Source organism: Neocloeon triangulifer, unplaced genomic scaffold (assembly GCF_031216515.1).
Source record: "Neocloeon triangulifer isolate White Clay Creek 2 clone unplaced genomic scaffold, ASM3121651v1 ptg000002l, whole genome shotgun sequence".
Taxonomy (NCBI): domain Eukaryota; kingdom Metazoa; phylum Arthropoda; class Insecta; order Ephemeroptera; family Baetidae; genus Neocloeon; species Neocloeon triangulifer.
Window position 1 is genome coordinate 7,414,242 of NW_026775545.1, and position 23,253 is coordinate 7,437,494.

At 37.3% G+C, this 23,253-nt stretch overlaps 1 protein-coding gene across 2 annotated transcripts in view; it reads left to right on the forward strand.

Annotated features, from left to right (window-relative positions):
* The first annotated feature begins 3,124 nt into the window (after nt 1-3,124).
* Nucleotides 3,125-23,253, forward strand: part of LOC132204520 (lachesin-like) — an 85,490-nt gene continuing 65,361 nt past the window's right edge. For both annotated transcript variants that reach the window (XM_059633064.1, XM_059633072.1), the window contains exon 1: nt 3,125-3,354. In XM_059633064.1, the coding sequence (XP_059489047.1) occupies nt 3,285-3,354 (70 nt within the window). In that variant the 5' untranslated portion in view covers nt 3,125-3,284. The remainder of the gene's footprint in view (nt 3,355-23,253) is intronic.

The window sequence follows — 23,253 nt, forward strand, 5'->3', positions numbered from 1 at the left end:
CCGCGACCGCCGCGACCGCCGCGACCGCCGCGACCGCCGCGACCGCCGCGACCGCCGCGACCGCCGCGACCGCCGCGACCGCCGCGACCGCCGCGACCGCCGCGACCGCCGCGACCGCCGCGACCGCCGCGACCGCCGCGACCGCCGCGACCGCCGCGACCGCCGCGACCGCCGCGACCGCCGCGACCGCCGCGACCGCCGCGACCGCCGCGACCGCCGCGACCGCCGCGACCGCCGCGACCGCCGCGACCGCCGCGACCGCCGCGACCGCCGCGACCGCCGCGACCGCCGCGACCGCCGCGACCGCCGCGACCGCCGCGACCGCCGCGACCGCCGCGACCGCCGCGACCGCCGCGACCGCCGCGACCGCCGCGACCGCCGCGACCGCCGCGACCGCCGCGACCGCCGCGACCGCCGCGACCGCCGCGACCGCCGCGACCGCCGCGACCGCCGCGACCGCCGCGACCGCCGCGACCGCCGCGACCGCCGCGACCGCCGCGACCGCCGCGACCGCCGCGTCCGCCGCGTCCGCCCCGAACGCCGCGACCGCCGCGTCCGCCGCGACCGCCGCGACCGCCGCGACCGCCGCGTCCGCCGCGTCCGCCCCGAACGCCGCGACCGCCGCGTCCGCCGCGACCGCCGCGACCGCCGCGACCGCCGCGACCGCCGCGACCGCCGCGACCGCCGCGACCGCCGCGACCGCCGCGACCGCCGCGACCGCCGCGACCGCCGCGACCGCCGCGTCCGCCGCGTCCGCCCCGAACGCCGCGACCGCCGCGTCCGCCCCGAACGCCGCGACCGCCGCGTCCGCCGCGACCGCCGCGACCGCCGCGACCGCCGCGACCGCCGCGTCCGCCCCGAACGCCGCGACCGCCGCGTCCGCCCCGAACGCCGCGACCGCCTCGATAATATTAAAATAATTCAAAGTAAATTATAAGAAATTTAACGCAATTAAAATTGACCTGAAAATAAGTCAATAATGTTTTTTTTTAATTATCTGTATGTAAAAATAAAAAAAGTTGGGTCTAACTTTCGCCGGAGCCATACATTGTGCTTTGTGAAGTTAAAATTTTAATTATTTTATTATCTATTTGTTTATTTTTGTTAAATAATATAATACATAATTGGAAACCCATCATTGGTTGAGCGTGAAACGGAATTGTTGAACATACAAACGGCATCAATTTTATGTTGCTAGAACATCAGAGGGATCATCCCATGTTTCACAGCAAGCCTTTAAATATTCAATTACAAAGTAATTTATTTTTTTATAATAATCATTTGGTACCTACATCTTATTATATAGTTTTTTAAAGAGAGTTTTACTCTGATTATTTGCAAAGTTATGAAGTGCAGTGCAATTTTACTTGCAATCAGCATTTGGATTTCCCCCTCTCTTTAAAGCAATTTCTCTTTCAAAGGCCATTAAAAAAAAAAACTTTTGAAGTTTCCAAAGCCTTGACAGCTTGGACGAGTTCCGAGAGCGGGCTTGTGCGGCTTTTTCGCTTCCTTCCGCAGGGGCAGATTCAATCTCAATGGGCTGTGCGGCCGTTAATTTATCTGCGAAACGCGCTTATTAAGGTCGCCGGCGGGAGAGCTAATGAAACATTGTCGGAGCTAGCTCGGCGGGCTGTGATCATTTGGGCGTAATATTCCGGCGTAGAGAGAAAAGGGCCTTTGCCAGACCCATCCTTCATGCCAGTGTGACAAACCAACCACAAGGAATAGTGGTATGGAAACTTTTTTCATATTATGATACGCTTCCGACTTTGTCTGCAGCACCACATCTTTTAAAACTTCCTAATTTCGGCGGCCGCATATCATGGACGGAGTCGTAATAGCCGGGTTTAGCTGAATGAGGAGCAAAAAATTCGCTGTGACCGAGAGAAAAGAGGCCGAGAGCACACTCTGCTCTCCACCGAACACACACTTCTTCTTCTTCTACTTTTCCTCATCCCGGCAACTGCCGGCGAAAAAGTTTGAGGCTGCAATTCGGGAAGGAGGAGGCCCGGTTCAGTCAAAATTAGTGTGGATTACGTGATTCCACAGCGCAGTTCTTTCTTTCTAGCTCGGCTCAGAGATTAATTGCTGGAAAATGCCTTGAAACGGATTCAGTCACATTGGTGACTCTTACCGAAGATTTCTCTTCAGGAAAACAATTTATAAGTTAAAAGATTCATTTTCAGGTTAAACCATTGCTTAATGATTAAAGATATAAATTATTATAAAAAAGTGGCACAATTTTTGTGTTGACGGAGAAAAGAAAAGGTAGGCTTAGCTGGGCTTAGTAACGACGAAATATTGCTCCTTCTATATAGATTTGTAATTATACATTTAGCAAAAATGTGTTGATGCTACACAATAAAATTTTTAAATCCATCTTAATTACTGTTTAAAACGCTTAAAACTTATATTTATTTACACAAAATGAGGAATTTAAAGTAAGAAAATCAAACGAAAATCAATAAAAGGCTTTGTAAAATCGGAATATTTTAACAAAAATGAATATTATGGTTTTTAGTTCAACTAAATAAATATTTTTGATGAGAAAATGAATCATTTTCCATAAAGCAATTATGCAACTCAAGCAGGATAGTAGTTTCAATTTAATTTTTTTAAATGTTAACAACTAATTTTGCTCTAATTTATTACGCGATCTTATTCATAGACAAAAGATTTTTTATAATAAAACCAATATTATATCTCAATGACAATGATTTCAAATAATTTTAAATATATTATTGAACTTCAAAATTGACGTAACTTGGGAAGATTTTAATACCTATTCACAAAATAAGTTTTGTGACTTTTTAAGCAAACAACTGGGGTCGTTGTACATCTGAGACAGGCTAGTATAACAAATAAGCAGAGGTAATAAAGCAAATAATCACCCGTATTCTATTAAAGTGTTACTTACTTGGAGTTTACAAACGGTCCAAGAAACACACACGCAAAGAAAAACGAGCAAAGCAACAGCCAGCGCGAGATAAATTGGGGAGCCACGCTGTCTGCGAGGGCGGCTGCGCACCCCTCTCGCTCCCTCCGGCTGCCACCCACCCTCGAGGCAGACCCAAGGATGGCAAATCTGACGGGACGAGCAGCGGCACAGTCGCCTTCTGCCAGTCCTCCGGTCCACCGCCCGCTATGCCTGCCTCTGCCGAGTGCCAAGTGCGCGAATTCACCTAAGATAAACAACTGCAGCTGCTGAATTTCTGTGTAATTTCACAAAGAAGAGAGAACTGTTGCTGTTATTTTGATTAGGACCAAAGCGTTTTTACCGGAGAATGGAGAAGTTCCTGCCGCGAGTCGTTTGCTTTGTCTTCATTTTCTGCGGAGTTTGTGCTGCAATTCAAGGTCAGTTTTGCGAATGACGCAATTTTTATGTATTCAGGAAGAAATTAATTTCAAGCAAGATAGTCCTTCTCTTCTTTACGAAAACTTTTTAATTTTTTTCCGTCTCATTGAACTAATACATTAGTTGTTAATATATTTTTTGGGCAAAAATTTGGAGTCGTAGTTATTTTTAATGAGAGCGAAAATTTGAAGTTTTTAATAATACCAAATTTCATTTTCCTTGAGATTTATTTAACAAGAGATAATAAAAGACTCAGTAAAAGTTTCCTACATTTGCAAATTTAAAGTTTTCTGATAGATTTATTAAATATAGTATTCATAATATAACAGTAAAATACATAACGCTTCATAATGCTTATCTTGCAAAAATGAATAAATTTTTCCAGTTCAAAAAGGGAATAAGATTATTATTTTCTTTGAAGTAATGAGAGTAATCTAAAGAGCCGTGATTAATACAAACTAAGTTAGCTCTCATCAACTGAGTGAGCCGACGAGAATTATCACTTTTTAACTAGATTTAACACAGCGAGCAAAGTCGTTTTTTGTGAGTGTGTATACGTCTCCGTTCTTTCTTTCTTTCAACAGTCGGAGGAGCCAAAAAGTTGTCAGCGCAATTTATCCATAGTTAAGAGCAGGGGATTAAGCCTCGGAATTTATTTATCACCCGGATAAAAAACACAAAAGTTGTGTTAAAGAGAAAAAGAGTAGAATAACTCGAGGGAGGCAAAGAAATAAAAGAGCGAGAGAGTAACAAATGGGCCTAATTACCGTGATAGCCGACTGGAATAAATGGCGCCGACCGAGTTAGTCTCACGTGTGAGTGTCAAGGGGTTGTATTTATTTTGAGTAGCGGTGTCACGCCGTTTGATAAATTCCAACATCGGCGCAGTGCGGTGGATGCCGTCGGCGCGCGTGTTTCTATCTCCATCTCTCCACAAACCACCACACATTGCTCGCGAGCGTTGATCTGATGCCAGGTGTGAAATATCTCTTCGCTTCCAAAGAAGATGAGACGCCTTTTGCGTGGAAAAAATGCTGCCTTCTCGCAGCCCGATTGAAATGCGGACATGTGTATGCGCGAAAAATATTTTTATGAATCGCAGCTAGGTTTGCGTCTGTCACCTGCTGCAAAAGGAAAAGTTATTGCCTGATTGTATATTTCATATATGTAAAAAGAGAAGAAGGCAAAAGATTTATTTATTCTTCTATTGGAATTATCCATTGGAAGAACTTTTTCGAAAAGAAAAGTTATATAATAAGATTTTGGTTCTTTATCCTGATCAATTTTGAAATATAAGTACATGAATTTTTTTAGTTAAAAATAAATTGTATTTTTGTGGCAGTTTGAAGAAGTTTATTTTTTATTTTGTAATGTTTCTAAAGCACTGATGAAAAAAGTTCCGCAAAGTCCAAAAATCTTAATTCAATCTATTTTAATTATACTTTTCTGTATACATAATGAAACTCGCTTAGAGTTGATTAAGTTGATTTAATATTAACAAGATACGAACAATGGTATAATTATTTCTTTAACAATTGATAAATATTTTTATTTCATTGTAGAATGACTGTTCCCTTTTCCTGCATGTTAATTGCGAGAAATTCACACGTTAGAAAGGAATTCTAATATTCTAATGATGAAATTTTTCTATAATTATTATTTTCTATTTCCGGTTTGGAGTATGAAAATTGTACGAATAATTTTGGATCAACATCGAAGTGTCTATTGAATGAGACCAGAAAGTAGTTCACTTAAAACCCGGTGTTTCTGTGAAGTGTTTATCGTTCTAGTTTCTAGCAAAAATTTCCTGATGCTCAGTAAATAAAAAAGTTTTAAAACAATATTAATAATTCACCAATATCATACATCAAATAATTTTTACTAATTCCCAATAAATACAACTGTTAATACTTTCCACACATTATCATTTTCAAAACAAGCGGGAAAAACTTGTATTCGCTTCACACCCAGATGAAAGTTCAATTTGACAAGTCAATTAAATGAAAGTAGGGCTGGATGCGAAATCAAACCGCCATTATGCGAATGAATGGACCCAAAAATAAAACACTTTCGGAATGAATGAATGGACAGCGTACCAATTTCCTGGCGCACGCCATCCGCTGGTGTGGGCGGCGCGCCAGAAAAATGCTGTGAGAGAATTTCTCGCTTCTCCCAGATGCGCACCATTTATTTACTTATTCACTCGGGGACCTCGATTAGACGTCTCCTGCTTTTATTTATACACTTTTTTTCTGTCTGTTTCTCACTGAAATAAATCTGGCTGTTGGTGTCAAAGGTGCACGTAGCGTTCTGTCGACCCGAGAGTTGAAGAAGAATGAAACACGCCGGCTGGTAATCCATCACGTTGATTTTGAAATGCGCTCGACAACGAGATCAACCAGTTTGTTCAGCCTAATCGACAGAGCATGCCAGTTTATTTTAGACTGAGATTGATAGAATTTTGAAAGTATACCGATTTTGATCAGGCTCACAAAATGTGTTTAAAATAAAAAAAGTTGTATATTTATTTTTTCATTAATTATCTACAGGGGTGGGGCCAAAAAATAATGATTAATAAAACCAAATTGAAACTATTTATAGTTTTTTATTTCAAATTAATTAAAATTTATTCTTGTTATCTTACCTTTTACAATCAATGTGTAATTGTTAGAAACAAAAGAAATTTCTCAAGCACTCTATGTTAAAGTTACGTTTATTTTTTACAATATGTATTTTTAATAATTTATCAATTTATTTTATTTTATTTAAGGTTTATTTTTATTTAATTTAAGAAATAATTATTGATACCTTTATTTCGCGTTCTTTATGTTTTAAAGTCATTTTAAGTTGATGTGATGGAGTGTTATAATTATTAATTGTATTATATAACCTCCACTTTTATTAAGCAATGCTCATAGTTACAAATAAACATTGATTCTGTAAGTCTGACTTCACCTGCAATACTGTTATTAAATTATATTACTAAATACCATACAATTAATATTTCTCTCAGTATATGACTGCAAGAATGAAAAAAAATACAGCTTTAAAATTTAGAACTATTTTTTGTATTAACCGTAACATATTTTCCCTTTTTTATAATAATTAATTTTTAAAAATAACAAATCATGATAGTTATGAGTAAAAATCCAATGTTTTAAGCCGTTTTCTTCTACATGGAATCGTAGGCAGCAAAAATTTTGCAGAAAAGTGTTTGGTACCCAAGGGCCAGTCTATCCTTTTCTCCCTCCCGGGCACCATTTTCATTTCCAGGAGTCGCAAATTCGCAGTCTGTTTGCATACAAACGTCCGCGCCGGTGTGAAAAATGGGTCCAGACTGCAGCCGCTTTTCCTTTTTATCCACGGGCATAACAGACACACACGTGCAGCGGCTGTATTTTACGCGAAATGGGCTGTAAAATCGCAGTTTTACGCCCGGCGCCGCCTTTGGTGGAAATTGAGACGATTTGAATAAAAATACGGTCTGGGTGGTTTACGAGCGACGGGCAGATCATCCAATCAATTCTCATTCTGGCCCGTCGTATAAAATTAGGCTTTTTTTCTTTTTTTTTACGGAGGAGGAGATGAGATGCGGCGACTGTTACTTGCAAGTGGCGGCTGCGGCGGTTGAGGCATCATCATCACTCTCGACGGCTGACGGTTTAAATTTTACGGCCGGCACACGTCAGCACAATTTGTTTTTTGGCAGAAAGCTGCCGCAGTCAGCGCAAAATGCGAGAAAGCGGTCCAATTGCGCTTGATTGAGTGTAATCCGATGAGCACCGTTTCCGCGGCCACAATCCGAAGAGCTCAAATTTCACGCACAAATTCTGCGGAAATTTTTAATGGTTAGGACTTTTAACTTTCCACTCTGGAAATCATCATTTTTTAGTTAATAATTTAGATTATACATGTCTGTTTTTAAAAGAAAGAATGGATCTTTGTGTAGAATGGTTCTTTTAATTTTATTTTTAAGTTCAACATTTTTATTTTTATAATATTTACTGCTGAAGAAAAGTCTTCTGTCTTTTGCAGTCTAATGTGTTAAATTGATTCGTTTTCTTAATTTTAACTGCATATTTTTAATGTAATTTAGAATTATAATTATAAATTAATTATGAACTGAAAATGACTGAAACGATTTCTAAAATAAGAAAACAAAATTAATGTGCCCAATTAACTTAAATTTTGAATATTTAATTTGATTCATTTCTGAGATTTACTCTAATTTAACGTTGCATTGGAGAAGATTCCACAGAGAACTGCATTTTTTCCTAACATTTCCGGTGCTCAATGGAATTCCTTTCAGCCCAAGCAAATATTCGCACGCTGCGCGCAGCCTGTCTCCGCGGCAACTAAAATAGACGTTGTTTGCAGCCGTCAAGGATCCACGTGCTCTGACAGCCGCTAATAGTTTGCATGTCCAACAGGGCAATAAATCAGTCGGCGACCGACAATAAATCACACTCGCGAACAAGAAATAATATTTGCAGAGCCCGAATTAAACCGCAGCTTGTGTCGCGCACCGAGAATAGTCTCGCGCCTCCATCTCCTCTATAAAATCCCTCCCGAATTCTTCTCCAGCCAAAAACCACCGAAGCCAAAAGATAAAATGCAAAGCTGGCGCGTTACAACCACCGAGAAAGAGAGAGAGAGGCGCAATTGGAGTCTCTCCAAACCACTAATAACGTCGTTAAGTATTTTTATACTTCGACGACAGGAAGAGAGTGAGAAAAAAATCGTGGGCTGAAATATGAGACAGCCGGTGACACGATCTGCGGATGGATTTTTCTTCCGACGTGCCTTCGAAGGCCGGGCGGATCAAACAGAAACTCTTTATTGGCGAAAGACGCGATCGTTGCTTGTCTCTCAAGTTCGCCGAGCGGCGCTGTCATTTTTCCGGCCGCCCAATTAGAGTGGAAAGCTGCTGCCTGCTTAGCGGAAGCTTTTCGCACGCAAGCAGAAGAGCAAATTTGTCAAAAGGCGAGGTTGAAGATATTTTTTGGGGATGAAGTTAAAAAATTCGTTACGTCTTTTTTTATCAAACATACCCTATTTAGCTTGGATCGGAAATTAAAAAATAATTTTTTGGAGACATTTTGATCAAGCCTATCCTTTTTAGTTAATAAATTTTTATATTTATAAATATATAAATATAATTTTTTTTTTTAAATTTTACAAATCAATTCAACTAAAATTCAAAATTTTTCTAATCAAAATCTTTCTGTTTGATTTTTACCCATTAATCAATTCACATTTTTCGTTTAATTCTCCTCCAACGAACGGTTTAAACTTTCGTAAATTCAGACGCCTGTAGAAAGTTTTGGTTTCATAATTACTTTTGATACAGGATTCACACACATGAGTTATGTTGAGCAATTACCTTAAACATTAATAAAAGTTTGAATTTTTAATCCTCGGTAGAAGAATTACTATTACTCGATTTGTAAGTTTTCAATATACAAGCAATTTCCTTAAAAAATCGCTATATTTTGAGAACTTTTGCAATTTATGAGATAAAATCTTTGCAGAAATCCTTTTGTAATGTAAACGATCTAGTGTGCGCTCGACATAACGAGAAAAAGGCTAATCTCATTGCAAACGCAAACATAGCAGAAACTTGATCCTGGCGTGCCCAAACAAATTAAGTTGTGATGCGTACAAACGCAGAAGGGTCAAAAAAACCTTCTACAGGATTCTGTTTGCCAGTGAAATAAAAAAGATCTTTTTTATCTTGCGATCATTAAAAACATTATTTTTCCTTTTTTCCCGATATTTTTGTTTTACTTCAGTTCAAAATAATAGGAAAGTTCATGATTGAAATCGAATAGCATTTTATAAAATTCACACTCCTAAAAAGAGGTGAAACACAGGGATTCAAATGTTTATACCTTGGACAGAAAATGCGAACCTTTTAAATGCAAAATACACCATTTTTTATATCACAATCTAACATTTTCAATTTTAAACATAAAATTATCATTTAAGTGTTTTGGAAAATTGTTAATAAAACATGCGCATTTATAAATAATATAAAAATTGGATTATTTTGTTACTCTAATTATTTAATATAATGTAATTTTCTTTCACTTTTCAATTTAATTCGTCGGAGATATTTATTTGTATGTTTGCTTGCATGTTCCCCGGTTGTTCTGGCGCTGATTGTTTTAAGAGCGCGGAATTTTTGCGCGCTCTCTCGAAAGACCATAAAGGGCAACTCGTGTGCGCACGCGGCGGCCCGTCTGGCTTTTCATAATCCCCCTCCGGCCTCTTTTGCATGTGATGGTTCAGTTAAGCACCCTTGGCAGTACAAACACAACAGCCGCTGAAATTACCTTGCTGCACACACGTTCCCACAAGTACTCAGTCGCAATTACACGACAAGAGGGCGAAAGGGTAAAGCACGGCGAGCACCTTTTTTAGGATCACTCAAGTGCCTGCTCTGAAATGTTGCAGGTGAATTTTTCTGCTAGCACAGCCTCTTGGGCATTCACGTCATACCTGTGGCACATTGTTTCAACAATTAAGCAAACTGCGTTACTAGCAGCATTTTTCTGATTAATTTATTAAAATGATTTTTTCTGTATTACTTGTATTTTTTTTTTTAATAATTTGAATACAGATGATTTTCTTTTGCTCTAAGTCATGCCTATTTTGGTATGAATTATAAATTTTGTAGAACATAATGATTAAGTGGAAGCGATTGAAGGATTATTATCCATCAGTGACACCTGCATTCAACAACAATTCTTTCAACCGCTTTCAACAATGCCAATAATGTTAATAGGATGCACGATAGTCATTAACAATGTTCGATGAACTGAGAGATACCAGGGGCACCAGAAGCTATCAAATGGAATAATTATTAAATCAAAAGTTGAGTACAACTTAGAATAGCTTAGAAAATTTATAATTTATATTTTTGGTTGCATTTGTTAACTTGCCACCTATAATGCCTTATAATACAAACATTTTGTTACCATACCTCATAATGATTTTTTTTCATAACAATGTAGAAAAATAAACAACAATAATAATTTAATAAAATTCAAATAGATCTAAAAAAATTTATTCATTTAAAAAATGAATAACAAAATTTAAACAATAATAATTAATAACAATTTTTTTGCTACTTTATTAAAATATTAAAAAAATTATGAAATTTTTAAGGTCAATCAAGACTTTTTACGCCTCACAATAATTTCCTATAATATTTTCATCATCAAATCTAATGGCCATCCATTTGAATATTGACATTTCTCCTAATGTCGCCACAAGTCTATTGCCTTTTCCAGAGAATTTCCCCCGAAACTCCAGATAAAATTGCCTTTTCCGCCTTTCTCGGAAACAAGTCTGAGCTCTCGATCCCTCTGCAGAGTCCTCGAGAGACTGCAAAAGAGAGAGGGTGCGAAAAAGTTGGGCGGCACTCCGGCTCGCACAATGGCACTTTTTACTTTGGCGCGGAGCCGTAAAGCAACACGACCGGCCTTTTGGAAAAAAGCAGTCGTGGATCGCGATAAATTGTTGTTTGAGTGGGTGCTGATGGAATAATATCGAACTGGGCTTATTCTTAAGGGGCCGTGCTGATGCGAAAGTGATGAAGCGATTGCCTTTTGCTGATGAAAGTGTGTGTATTTATTTTATTATCGGTTCGCATGATCGCGCAACAAGAGGCGCGAAAAACGGTGCCACCCGGCAGCGCCCCCCGGGGAATAAATTTCGAGATAAAGAGCGAGTTCTCGCTTGGATTTGCCGCTGCAGCCTTTGTGTCGCGCATCGTCTTGGTGGTGCCGCACCGACGACGGGTAAAGAAGTTTTAGCAGAGCACATGCACACACACAGCCGTGTTATCTCGCTCCCCGCAGAAACTGCTTCTCCCGTCGGCCGGAAAATTTTAATTACTCGCCCCGCCACCACCGCAACTCTTGCGAATTATTATATGCACGCAGCCGAATTTAGTCTCAACTCTTCCGGCTTTTTGTCTCGGTTGGGCTGCAACCACAGGGCGTAATGCAGATTACATACAATTTTCTTTGCGGGAAATTCCACTCGCTAGTAGCGAGTTTTGGGGTGTCTGAACCTCAGTTCATTGTTTTGAAAATAGTTCTTGATATTTGTTCGGGGTTTTTAAATATTTCTTGCAATTTTGAATTTTCTCGCTTTACATCCTTTCCTTTGGAATTTTCCCAAAGCATAAATAAACATTAAAAAAAAATTCTTAAATATAGTTTTAGTGAGAATAACTGCAGATATTTTGGGAAAAAATTAAAAATTATTCAACCGATTTATTTATCTCTGGATTTTTGGTTAAAATTTTGTTTGGATACTGTAATTTTGATCGAAAAATTTTTTAAAACGAAGAAACGTTCAAGCAGTTCAACTAATTATGCTCATTTTCCCATGAACATTTATTATTTCATATTATTTTGTGTGTGTCAAAAATATTGAATTTTAAGACAAAAATACACCACACCATTGGCAAAAATTTAGCTAAATCTTCCTTGATCAAAAAGATCTCATATTGATATAATTATTTTGCATTAAAAAAGAAAGCTCATGAACCCCCCTTTTTTCCTAATTATATCAAACGTTGAAACAAATTAATTATTTAAATATTAAATTATAAATTTAGTTGTTATACAGCCCGGAAAAAATTTAATTTAACGAAAAAATAAAGCTTTAAAGAAAATCTCAAAATGTTTTAGAAGGACTTAAAAATATCAATGAATCATTTATTTAAGATTATTTTCTCCCCTTTAATTAATAAGTTAAGCGATCAATTATACCCGCCTTCTTTCTTAGTTAATCCTCTAAAAATTGTATTTTATCAAGATGATTTAAGTCAAAGATGCCTTCCTCGTTTGAGCAGCAAATTGGGGCGCGTCATAATCTCCACCGTAATCAGTTTTCTGCAGGCGGTCCCCAAAAATCATCTCTGTCCCTTTGAAGAAGTGAGTTGTAACTCGGCACCGCCTCTCTCTAATAAATTTTCTCGCAGCTGTAAAGCTTCGCGTCATCAGAATCTCAGCAGCTTCTAATTAAAATTAAAGAAGAATCCCGGATTTTAATCGAATCTGCTGAGACGCAAAAAGGCGCGATTGAAGTTGGAGGAGTTCCATCGCGGTTCAGCATAATGAATTTGTCGTTTTCGAGAAGAGGGTGAAATCGTCGCCCTGCTGTTTATTGTGCTCGGAAAGAGAATAGGCCGAGTATTTAATAAGAGAGCACCACACCACTTGCGCGCAGAAAACAACTTTTATAAAGTAATTTGCGAGGGAGAGTGACGATGAGAGAAAGGGTGAAACAATAATAGGCAGCGAGGAATCTGCGGAATTTGGATGTGCTGCGTTTATTATTTGTGGTGGAAAGACTGGAAAGTCATTTCAGATAATATGACAGCTGCGCTTGCTTGCTTTTAATATTATGTGCAGCAGTAGTATAAAAAAATAGGACCTACAGTAATGTTATGATACATTTTATTACCTGCAATTTTATTTATCAATAAAATTAAAAAACAATTTATTTAAAAGATAAATTTACTTTTTTATAATTAGAATAATAAGGTTGTAAATTTAATTTATTGTTTTTTAATTGCTATTTTAAATTTAAAAAATCATATAACAAATAAATAGTATTGAAATATATACCGTCTAAATCAACCTATTTCGTATTCAAGAAAAAGATTTTTTTTAAAAGGTACAAAAGTATCTAATTTGTTTTGACGTGTGTGGGTTATATTTTAAAACTCCTTTGTTTGAACAACCCATTTGTATATTCGTGCGCAAGCTATATGACAAAATTGGTATGTATCTGTTCAAGGAACATTATCTTAATTATATCTATAGATTTTTGTCATTAAGAGATATTTTAAAAGTTAACTGAAGAGATCTTTATATTCTTTATAAGTAATTTGAGATGACGATGATTGAATTTAACAATGCTGCTGCATTTGTTGTAAGATTTTTATTACGTTGAAAAAGTACGATTATTTTATTTATAACAATTTATTTTTCTGGTGTTGCAAGTCTCTAATTATCCGTATTTTTTATTCATTACTACATATTTTTTACTCTTTGTTCAGTTTGGGGTAAACAGAGGGTTTATTCGATTGTTTGTCATACATAAAGAGTTTTGCCTTTGCCAAAGAACAGAGAGAATATTTAATTTACATCCTACTTAACATCAAATAACATTGACACACACCGCCATATTACAAAATATAAATAGCGAAAACTCCATTTACCCACAACAGACAGCTTATTTGCTGACACACAAAATAACGTGCGGCACGTGAGGGAAAAACAGGATCCTTTCCGGCTGAATGGCATCCGGATGCTGGCAAATCTAATTTTCTTTTTAGGCTGCGAGTCTCATCTGGGAAATGTCAGGAAAATGCTGCTCGTCAAAATCACAAATCGCCGCTCGTTCGCCCGGAAAAATCCATAATTCCAACTTCCAACGCAATAATAAACTCCGTTCAGGTGGATAATTAGACAATTTGTATGGGCGCCAATCGCACCATCCATTAGTTTCTGACGCGAGAAATATGAAGCTCGTACTTTAGCGCAGGTAAATTTATGAAAGAGCACGTTTAAATGAAATCATTCGTCACTTTTATTACGCCTCACATTTGAAATAAATTATTGTTGTTGCTAATTTCCAACATTTTAATTTAATTACATTTCTTGATAATTGCATTTATTTAATTTGTTCTAATGAAACATTATTGTTTTAAAATTAATTTACTCTATAAATCCAACATATAAATTAATACAATAAAAAAATAAACTATTGAATTAGAAGTATTCCAATTACGGCAGTTACATTAATTATAAATTGTTCATAAAATTAATTATATTGATAATATTGAAATGCTACGGAAAATTTTCAACTTAAAGGGGTGATATTGACCTTCAAATGATTTGACTGAAATTTCAAAAAGAATTAATTTGAAATTGCCCTTGCTTTTTTTGAGGCACGAGTTGTTAATTTAGAAATGAAAATTGCTCTTGAATTTTGAAATAGGAGAAAATATATCAAAAAATTTAATTATTTTTGGTAATAAAATTTCTCTTCAAACACTGTATTTTGGTCAATTTTTATACTTAAAAAATATTTGAATGTTTCCAAATTTTCATTAAAAGGGTGTATGTGTGATAATGTAATCTTGCTGGGGTTGTTCTGGTGGACGGTTTATCCTCCACGGGCTAACGAGGGCGGAGATGAGTTAGTTTCCCGCACGAGGATCGGTTGACCACGAGGGAGTTTGCAGTGCTCGTCAGCGAGACGTAATACGTGTGCTACGTCCTGTGCAATCCTTCATTCTACAACTCACGCGTACGTCCTGGCAGAAATTGTATTTGAGTTTGAGCAGAATATACGCTGGCTTGCACAAATAAATATACATTTATATCTCTCAATGTTTACCCACAACACGCCACGCTATTATCGTTGCGTCAGTGCCAAAATTATTCAACCCTGACCAACATGTTAATGACCAAGGGAAGTGGCACGTGGATGAATCTATTCATTGAAATATACGAAAATTCAGTGAAAAAATTGGGATATTTCTGTGTAAATAAATTACACATAGATAAATTTGGTTTAAATTCAATGTTAATACATTTTTGGAATCATTTTTTTTTTCTTTAGATACTTGTCCGTTGAAATGTACGTCTTTATTCAACAATATTTTGAAGGGTTGTTTCATTTTGCTGGATATATGAGCAGCCTTTTTGTAACCAACAAACTTAGTATCATTTGCAAATAAAATACTGCTGCTGACCATATTAGGCGATAGGTTAATTTATATTTAAATAAAATTCAATTAAGATTTTATAAAATATTGAAAATTTTCTATTTTTAACAAAGGAAATTAATTTATCACATCAAGGTTTTATTATTTTTTTTATTCTACGTTCATTTTTATTCAAAAAGTACACTATATGCTATATCTCTTTGCTCAGTTATAAAACTGATAACTGATTCATTGCTATATAAGAAACTCCTCTTTTGCAATTAAATAATTAAAAAAAAATTAATCACTTGTTCTTTTAATTGAATGCAGTTAAATAAATTTAGGATAGAAGTCCGTAGAGTTCACTTCCCCCACAAGTGAGTTATAATTCGCGTTTGCAGCCGCTTTATCAGGACATGTGTTGGTGTGCAGAGGTTCGACCCCTGTTCCCTGAGACCCTTCCTGCCATGCCTGAGACACAATGTGACCGGTAATTGAATTGGCCAGAGACCTCTGCCTTTTGCAAAATATATTGTTCTGCGCCCAGTTGCAGGAGGTCTCTCTCTCTCTCTCTCTCTCTCTCTTTCACGCGCATTGTTATCGCCGCCGGAGCACCACTGGCAGCCGAGAGATGAAATTCGTTGAAGGCTGCCGGCGTGTTTGATGTCTGCGGCCAAAAGCGTTTTCATCTCTCCCTGCCGCAGCCTCCAACGCTGCCGCGGCGTTTTGCTAATTGAATTACGCCTGAATTATTCCAGGTGCTGCTCCTGTACCAGTCGGTCCGCCCGACATTTGAACTTAAATACTTTTTTTGCTCGCACTACGCTTCTTTCAGTAAGCGGATTTGGGCGCTTTGTGCCGCCGTAATTGCAGAAAATAACGCCAACGCCGGCGAATTTTTTAATCAAAAACATAATCAAACTAACAACGAGCAGTTCCAGCTCGTTCTTTCAGCAAAATATCATCGAGTAGATTTGCTAAAAAAAAATTCAGTTTTCAAATGAACACCATTTAATTTAAGCTTCCCTTTATCAAAAGATTTAAATTATGTTTGAACTATTTTTTTTTATATAATATTTTTAAATACGGTACATTTAAGCCATATTTAATTTTAATTTTGAAGAAAAAATAGAGAAGAAACGATGAAAATCAATTAATTTATAAGAAAATTTTAGAATTTGGTCCTTTAAATTATGAAATTTGCTGTAAATGAAAAAAGAATTTCCACTTGCAATTTCAAATGAATGAATTTTAATTTAATAAATGATGTATTACAATTAAAAATTATTCGAAATTTTCAACAAATTAAACAATTTAGTCTAGACTAATTTTTGAGAAAAGAATGATGTCATAATTTTTAGTAAAATTTTTTCAAAATTATATTGTGTTGTGGATTTTGGGGATCTTTCATCCTCAGTAAATTAAGAATAAAATATATATTTTGCTGCCAAAACAAACTCCCCCAGCGTCCAGCACTGGTCAGCCACAGGAATAATGAGATTAAAAATGAAATTGCGCCATAAACATGTCCAGAAGTTCCCGCAGACTTTAAAATTCGAGCGAAAACACTCTGCAAAGCGTCCGATTTGAATTTTTTACCCTCTCTGACTGGATATATTTTGTAAACTTTAAAGTGCCGTTTGCCTCGAGCATAATTACTCCAGCAGGCAAAATGCCAAATACTCGTCTCCCATTTTTTGCTTTTTATAAAATTTGGAACGCTAGCAAAAGAGAGAGCGAGCGAAAAAAATTGCTGCTATGCACTGCACTCTGGATACCACCTTATCAAATCTCTTTGAAGAGAGAACTTGACTGCTTTTTTAATTAAACATACAAAGGACGCCCGCCGCTGCCACGGTGCTGCTCGCTGCTTTCGCCGGCGCGCGCGTTATTTTCCTCTTTTTATCAACAAAGTTAACCGGTAGGGTGGCATAATTAAAGCGGCCCGTTTCACGTGGGTTCTTTATAATAATTAGGGCGAGAGAGGCACCCTGTCAAGTCTGGTCCGCTCCGTTTGATGGAAAGCCAAATTTGCGTACAATTATAGTATTATATTTTATGCTTAAATAATAATCTCCCTAAAAAGTTACATAGACAATTCCATTGAATCACAAAAACACAGAAACGTTAGTGTTGAAGCTGTTTATATTTTTGTGACTAAATTTAAGTGTTACAGGAATAATTTGTTTCATTATTAAAATTCAGGTTTTTGTTTGAATACTTTAAACGAACAGCTTTTCAATTTGGAAACTGTAGGTAAATAACCTATTTTACATGCTTCATACGAGGTAAAAAACTGAGGGCCAGGCTTGCCAGGCCATACTTTTGAAATTTATTTCTTTGAATATTATGCTTTCATTATTCATAAATATTTACTTTAACTAGCTCACACTAGAACATATTAATTGCATCCGAATTAAAATAAGCTAATAGTGACCACGGAATTTTATTTCAAGTTCGTTCGATTCATTTAAAAAAGTATGTTAAAGTAAAAAAGAAAGAAAATTGAAAACATTCTGTGCAAGGGATTAACACATAAAATCGAAGATTGAGAAAGCAATAATTATACATGCGAAAACGTAGACTTTTTTATTTTAGAGAGCTATATTAATTTGAGCTTATTAATTCAATCAGATGCAAATATCTACCAGTAATTTTTGGTATTATGTCAGGCGTTTTTTTATCAGTTGAAACTTGAATGAAAAAATGATCCAATTTCATTTTTATGAATAATTGCATTGTAAAAGCGGACATTTTTCCCAGTTTCATGAAATGGGAGCTTTTTTTTCAGCGAGCGAAATTACATTTTTATTTAACAATGGCAAACAAACTAGACTCTTTGACGTGACGTAAAAGCGGCCGTTCAAAATGAATAAACCTCTCCGTCTCATTAGTAATTTAACTCCAAATTAGATCTTTCGGCACGCAGCTAACACGCGTACCATTGTTAACGAAGTCATTTCTGGGACGGCGTCTGCTTTTCTGCATCTCATCATTAACGAGAAAGAGAGCCAGAGCGAGGAAGCTGCGCCGTAATGAAAAAATCTGGAGGAAAAAAAGCTGTGCTGGCGAAAATATTACGCCAGCCAAGGGTCATAAAGCGGGGACAATAAAATATGTGTCTAACATGCCTGCCAGATGGTATAGGCCGTATTTTAATACAAGGCAGAAAAGCGGGCGAGGAAAAGAAGCTAAGGTGCGTATAAATTTCCCAGCAGCCTTAGCCATTTATTCGCGGCAGCTGCTGTTTTCTTTCATCACTCATCTTATTTCACGTCAAGAATGTTGTCTTATAATACGAAACACTGCTCTTTCCGAGATGCTGTCTCGTCTTGCCTGCCATGCTAGAATTATGTGTTCAGGGGTCGGCGAAATTGGGGCTCGTCACTTTTCACCCAGGGTTAAAGACGCTTTTCTTTGAGGCAGGCGTGGGAAGAGGAAGCTGTTTTTTGACCACAATTTGTGCAATTCTGGATGATAACGCAGCCTTTGATGATTATAAAAATCATATCTTGAAAGCAGTGATTTATGCGTTTTATCAAAAATTTGATTCATGTTTTTCTTGAAATAGTATTATCTGGTATTATCTGTGGTAACTCCATTGCAAGCAATATTTTAAAGCATTGCACGGGTCTACAATTTAACGTCGTCTTGATTTGTTTCTATGGAATAAATTAGTGATAGAATAATCTCAAAATTTATGTGGAAGAAATGTCCACATCCACAGTCTTTGTATTTAAATGACGGTCCTGAAGGGCCTGATGCAAGTATATTGTAAAAAATTCCTAAATGTTTTCTTGTTATGATGTATTATTTGTATTTTTTGATATTATTAATAAACTTAAAAAATTATTATTGCAGCTAAAATAAACTTAAGTACGTACCAAAAAAATTTGTGAATTAATAATTTATAAAAAAATATAAAAAAAAAATAAAAGAAGTCAATTATAAAACATTTAAGAAAACATAAAAATTAAAAACAAAAAAAAGTTGTATGAGTTATTTTAATGTAAGCATTATTATTAAAACTAAAGAGAAACATCAAAATCTCTCTTTGTTTTAAATATTTTCGCCATAATCCTTGCTACTAAAGCCTTCCTTACGGCAGCGGATGAATATAGTCGAGGTGCGAAATGGCCTTACTTGCTTAGTTTCGCGAATGCTCTTTCCGCGAAGCCTTTCAGGTATGGAGCGAAGTGTGTATTATTCAAATAAGTTTCATTTCCTCGACGCACATCAAAACCAAGGGCGCACAGGCAGTGACAAGAAACGTGTTGTGACAGCACCCTGGCTGCTTCCACCACTACGGAACTCGCCGAAATTTATCGATCTGCCAGCGTCGGGCTGGTGCGCGTAATTAAAATGCCCTCGCTCTGACTGATGAGACAAACAGAGGTCCAAGTTTTTTAATAAACGTCGGCGGGTTCTGTGAAGCGAAATACGCTCTTTTTGTGCCGATCACTGATTTAATTAATTAAGTGTCCCAATGCACGCCTGGCAAATTTTTTCCAGTTGATTGTCTGCTGACCGGCTCGATTGTGTGACAGGAACGTGATTGATATTGGATGCGGCGAAAAAAGAAATTCATTAAAATCGGAACAGATACACTCAAATGTATATGACTATAGCAAACGCAACGCGGAAAATGTTTTTTTTTTTATAAATAAAAGAGGTAGGATTTTTTTAATCAAAAGAAAGTTAAATATTATCCCAGTTTTGAAATATCCTAGAGCAGACGAAAATTGTAAGCAATCAAGGATTTTAAACGATGTCTACACACAGTAATAAATTCATCACATATTTTGGCCTAGCTTTTGGTTTGTTACGATGAAAAGCAGCGAAAGCTGACGGAAACCCACTTTGATGGAATTTGATATGAGCAGCCAAAGAGCTCCAAATGTCATATCATTGTCAGACTGCTTATGATATCATTCAGCTTGAGCAAAGCAAATTCAATTACATAAATCAATCTAAGCAAGTTCAAAAGTGCATTCGTCGCAAGGGCAAACTGTCCATGCGGCGCATGGTCAAAATGTCTTACCTCCTTGGGCATCCCTTTCTTTGTTTTTGTTTCGCTCAGACCTGGTATGTATTTTGCAACTATAGGACTCGATTTATCCACCGCTTTTGTACGAATCGAAACATGTTTTGCTGCGGGGTCTGACAAATTGGCACGGGCACAATGAAAGCCGGCGAGTGTCACTCGCTCAGCAAACTCGATAGCTCTAATATACGTGCGCCGCGTTGTATCTCATCCATTCCGCTCGGCCTGACATCATTGTGTTGAGCGCCGAGAGCAATCGCGAATGTGTTCGCTTGCCTGCAAGAGAAATGAGCAAAGCGAAGCTTTTAATCTCTCCGAGTGTCAAATGTCGAAACATTAGCCAACGTTTATAGAATTTTCCAGGTTGAATCCCTTCTTAGCTCATTTTGAGTTCTCTGATTTAGCAGATTTTGCAATCACCAATTCATCAATTGTTTATCAGAACAAGACAATTTTTTTTCTTTAAATATGCACTTTACATTTATCATCTTTCATTGCCTGAATTACATATAAAAAATAATTTAATTAAACTCTAAATTGACTAAATTATGTAATTTCTTTTTGTGGGTTATCACAATATCATAATTTAAAATTTAAATTGTGAAGTTTTTTTGCCCAATTTCAGGCGCTTCATTGTTTCGAAAAGGCCACTTTTCACATATGTCGTCTAAGGTGCGCCCAACGAATTTTACTTAAAAAAAAAAGAAAAAAATAGAAGGGGAAAAAAACTGATAAACAAGCTCTTGCATAAAATATTGGCTAAAAAAGTGCCCGGGGTGTTCAAGTAATTTCTGGAGTTAAAAATATTTATAATTTCAAGAACATGGATTTATCTGCCTGTTTCTTGCCATTTCAAATTGAAACCAGAAGATTTCAAAGCGTTTTTCAAAATAAGGGGAGGATTTGTTTTGATGCACCGAAATCGCTTTTGTGGTACTTTGAGGCAAAGCCAAGAGACGCACGGCTGCGGCTTCGTTCGCATGCAAAACTTTTGAAACCAATTTGGCCAGAGTTTGTTTTACTCTTTGCGGCAATCAAAACCAGAGAGCAAAGGAAATTCATCCCCCTGTGGCGCAAATCGAAAGCGAGATTCTTCTTTTCCGCCGTCTGTTCTTTCTGCGGTGCCACTCGTCTGCAAAATTAGCTTTTTCAGGCGTGTGTGAGATCGAGGGTAGGTCGGTCGCGGGTGAGCGAGAGAAGAGCCTCCCTTTTACGCTGCTGAAAAAAAAAACTGAAAAGACAAAGCACCTTTTCTCTTGCAAAAGGCAAACAAACGGCAGACGTGTCTCCCTCTCTCACAATCAGTCAACCCAACACGTGTGTGACATTTTACTTTTTTTGCTCCTTTATTCGTTGCTTAAACACAACCGATTGGAAAGCGACCGGAATGAGAAAGTAGTCGAGGAAGATACCACTCCTCGGTTCGCAGCCCGCCGGGAATCAATCTCGGGCCGACGACGCTCTCTCCTTCGCAATCCTATCAGCGAGGAAATAGCTGCTGGTGCGAGGGCGGCGAATCAATAGCCGCCAAAATTGGTGGAAAATGCGAACACAAATCCGGCCCAAACAATTCAGCAGCGGCAGCCACCGGCGCGTTTGACACGTGACGTTGAGCACAGCCGCCACCAACGAGCAAACACCTTATCGCACACGACCCCGGCACTACCGAGTCACCGCACAATTTGAGCCTGCGTTTATACACACGGCTTTGCTTGAAATTCGATGCTGAGAAATATTTAATTTTGCAAGAGGATAATATATAGATTTATGCCGCAGTTTGCAAATTTATAGAAAAATTAAAAAAAAAAAAAAAAAAAAACATAAATATAATTTCATGTAATGTTTTATTTTTTAAGTTAAAGAAAAATGATTATTTTTTTAATTTAATATTTTATAATTTATTTTTTAGCATATACATCTAATTATTTTAAAACAATATTCTATTTCCAGGGTTTTGCAACGAAATTATATTAGTAATAATAATTATTAATATATTAAATTTGGAAGTTATGAGGTTTGATAATAGGGATTATAGCATAAAATTTTTCTTGAGATACTTGTACTCTACAGAAATAATTATAATTCATAAACGTCAATATAACTTTACTGTTCTTATATAATAATTATTATGCACCATTTTATTAGTTAATGGCCAAATTTTTCTTGTAAAAATGTAATCTTTTAACTTTGTGTTAAATAACATATTACATCTGATTTGAAACAAATCCCACAAGTGTCCATGTCCACGTTGCAACATACGATTTCCGGTTTGCGGCCCGTAAATTAGAGGGTCTCAATCTAAATTACAGGTCGCGAACAGAACCGTGTTCATTCGCTGGCTCGCAGGTCAAAACGCACGCACAGGTATAAAGGCCAGGTGATAAGCCGACGCTTATTCGTATGTTTGGTTGTGGCGAGGCCACATCTGGGCACGCGAATCGAATAAATCAAATCCACTTTTGGCGGGTTTATTGCGAGATTATTGCTGCGGCCGAGTCCGCTGCCACAAAAGCGAAATTTACGAGCGTCCCCTCTCTCCCAGCGTACGTGTTTATGTTTTAGGACATTCATAATTGGCACGCAAATTCGTTGGCAAAGCTCGAAATTTTTCTCTGAATTAACCGCACCATGATACAATTTAAATACTGTTGGTTGATTTTTGTCAAATTTTTAACAATATTATTAAATTTTTATTAACTTGAAACTAATATAAAAATATATTTTTTTGTTTGGTTTATTATTATAAATGATTTTGGCTTTATGTTTATTTATTTTTAATTTCTATCATTTTAATGACTTTATTGAATTGTAAATTTATGGGTATTCATTTATATGATATAAAAATAAAAAAGTTTGGCTGAGGTAAATATTATTTTTAAATTCCAAGGTGAATCCAGATATTTATATGTAAAATATATATTTAAATAAAGCATGGAAAGATCTCCACCAGTGTACAAAATTGATATTTTATGATATGGTACCATTCATCTAATGCAGTAATAAATACAATTAAGTATTCGAAACGGGTATTCAATTATTCATGTGTAATGCCGAAATATTCTTTTATAAAATTTGAACTGACATTCAAAAGCATTTTGAATTCCTTTCATCGCAACA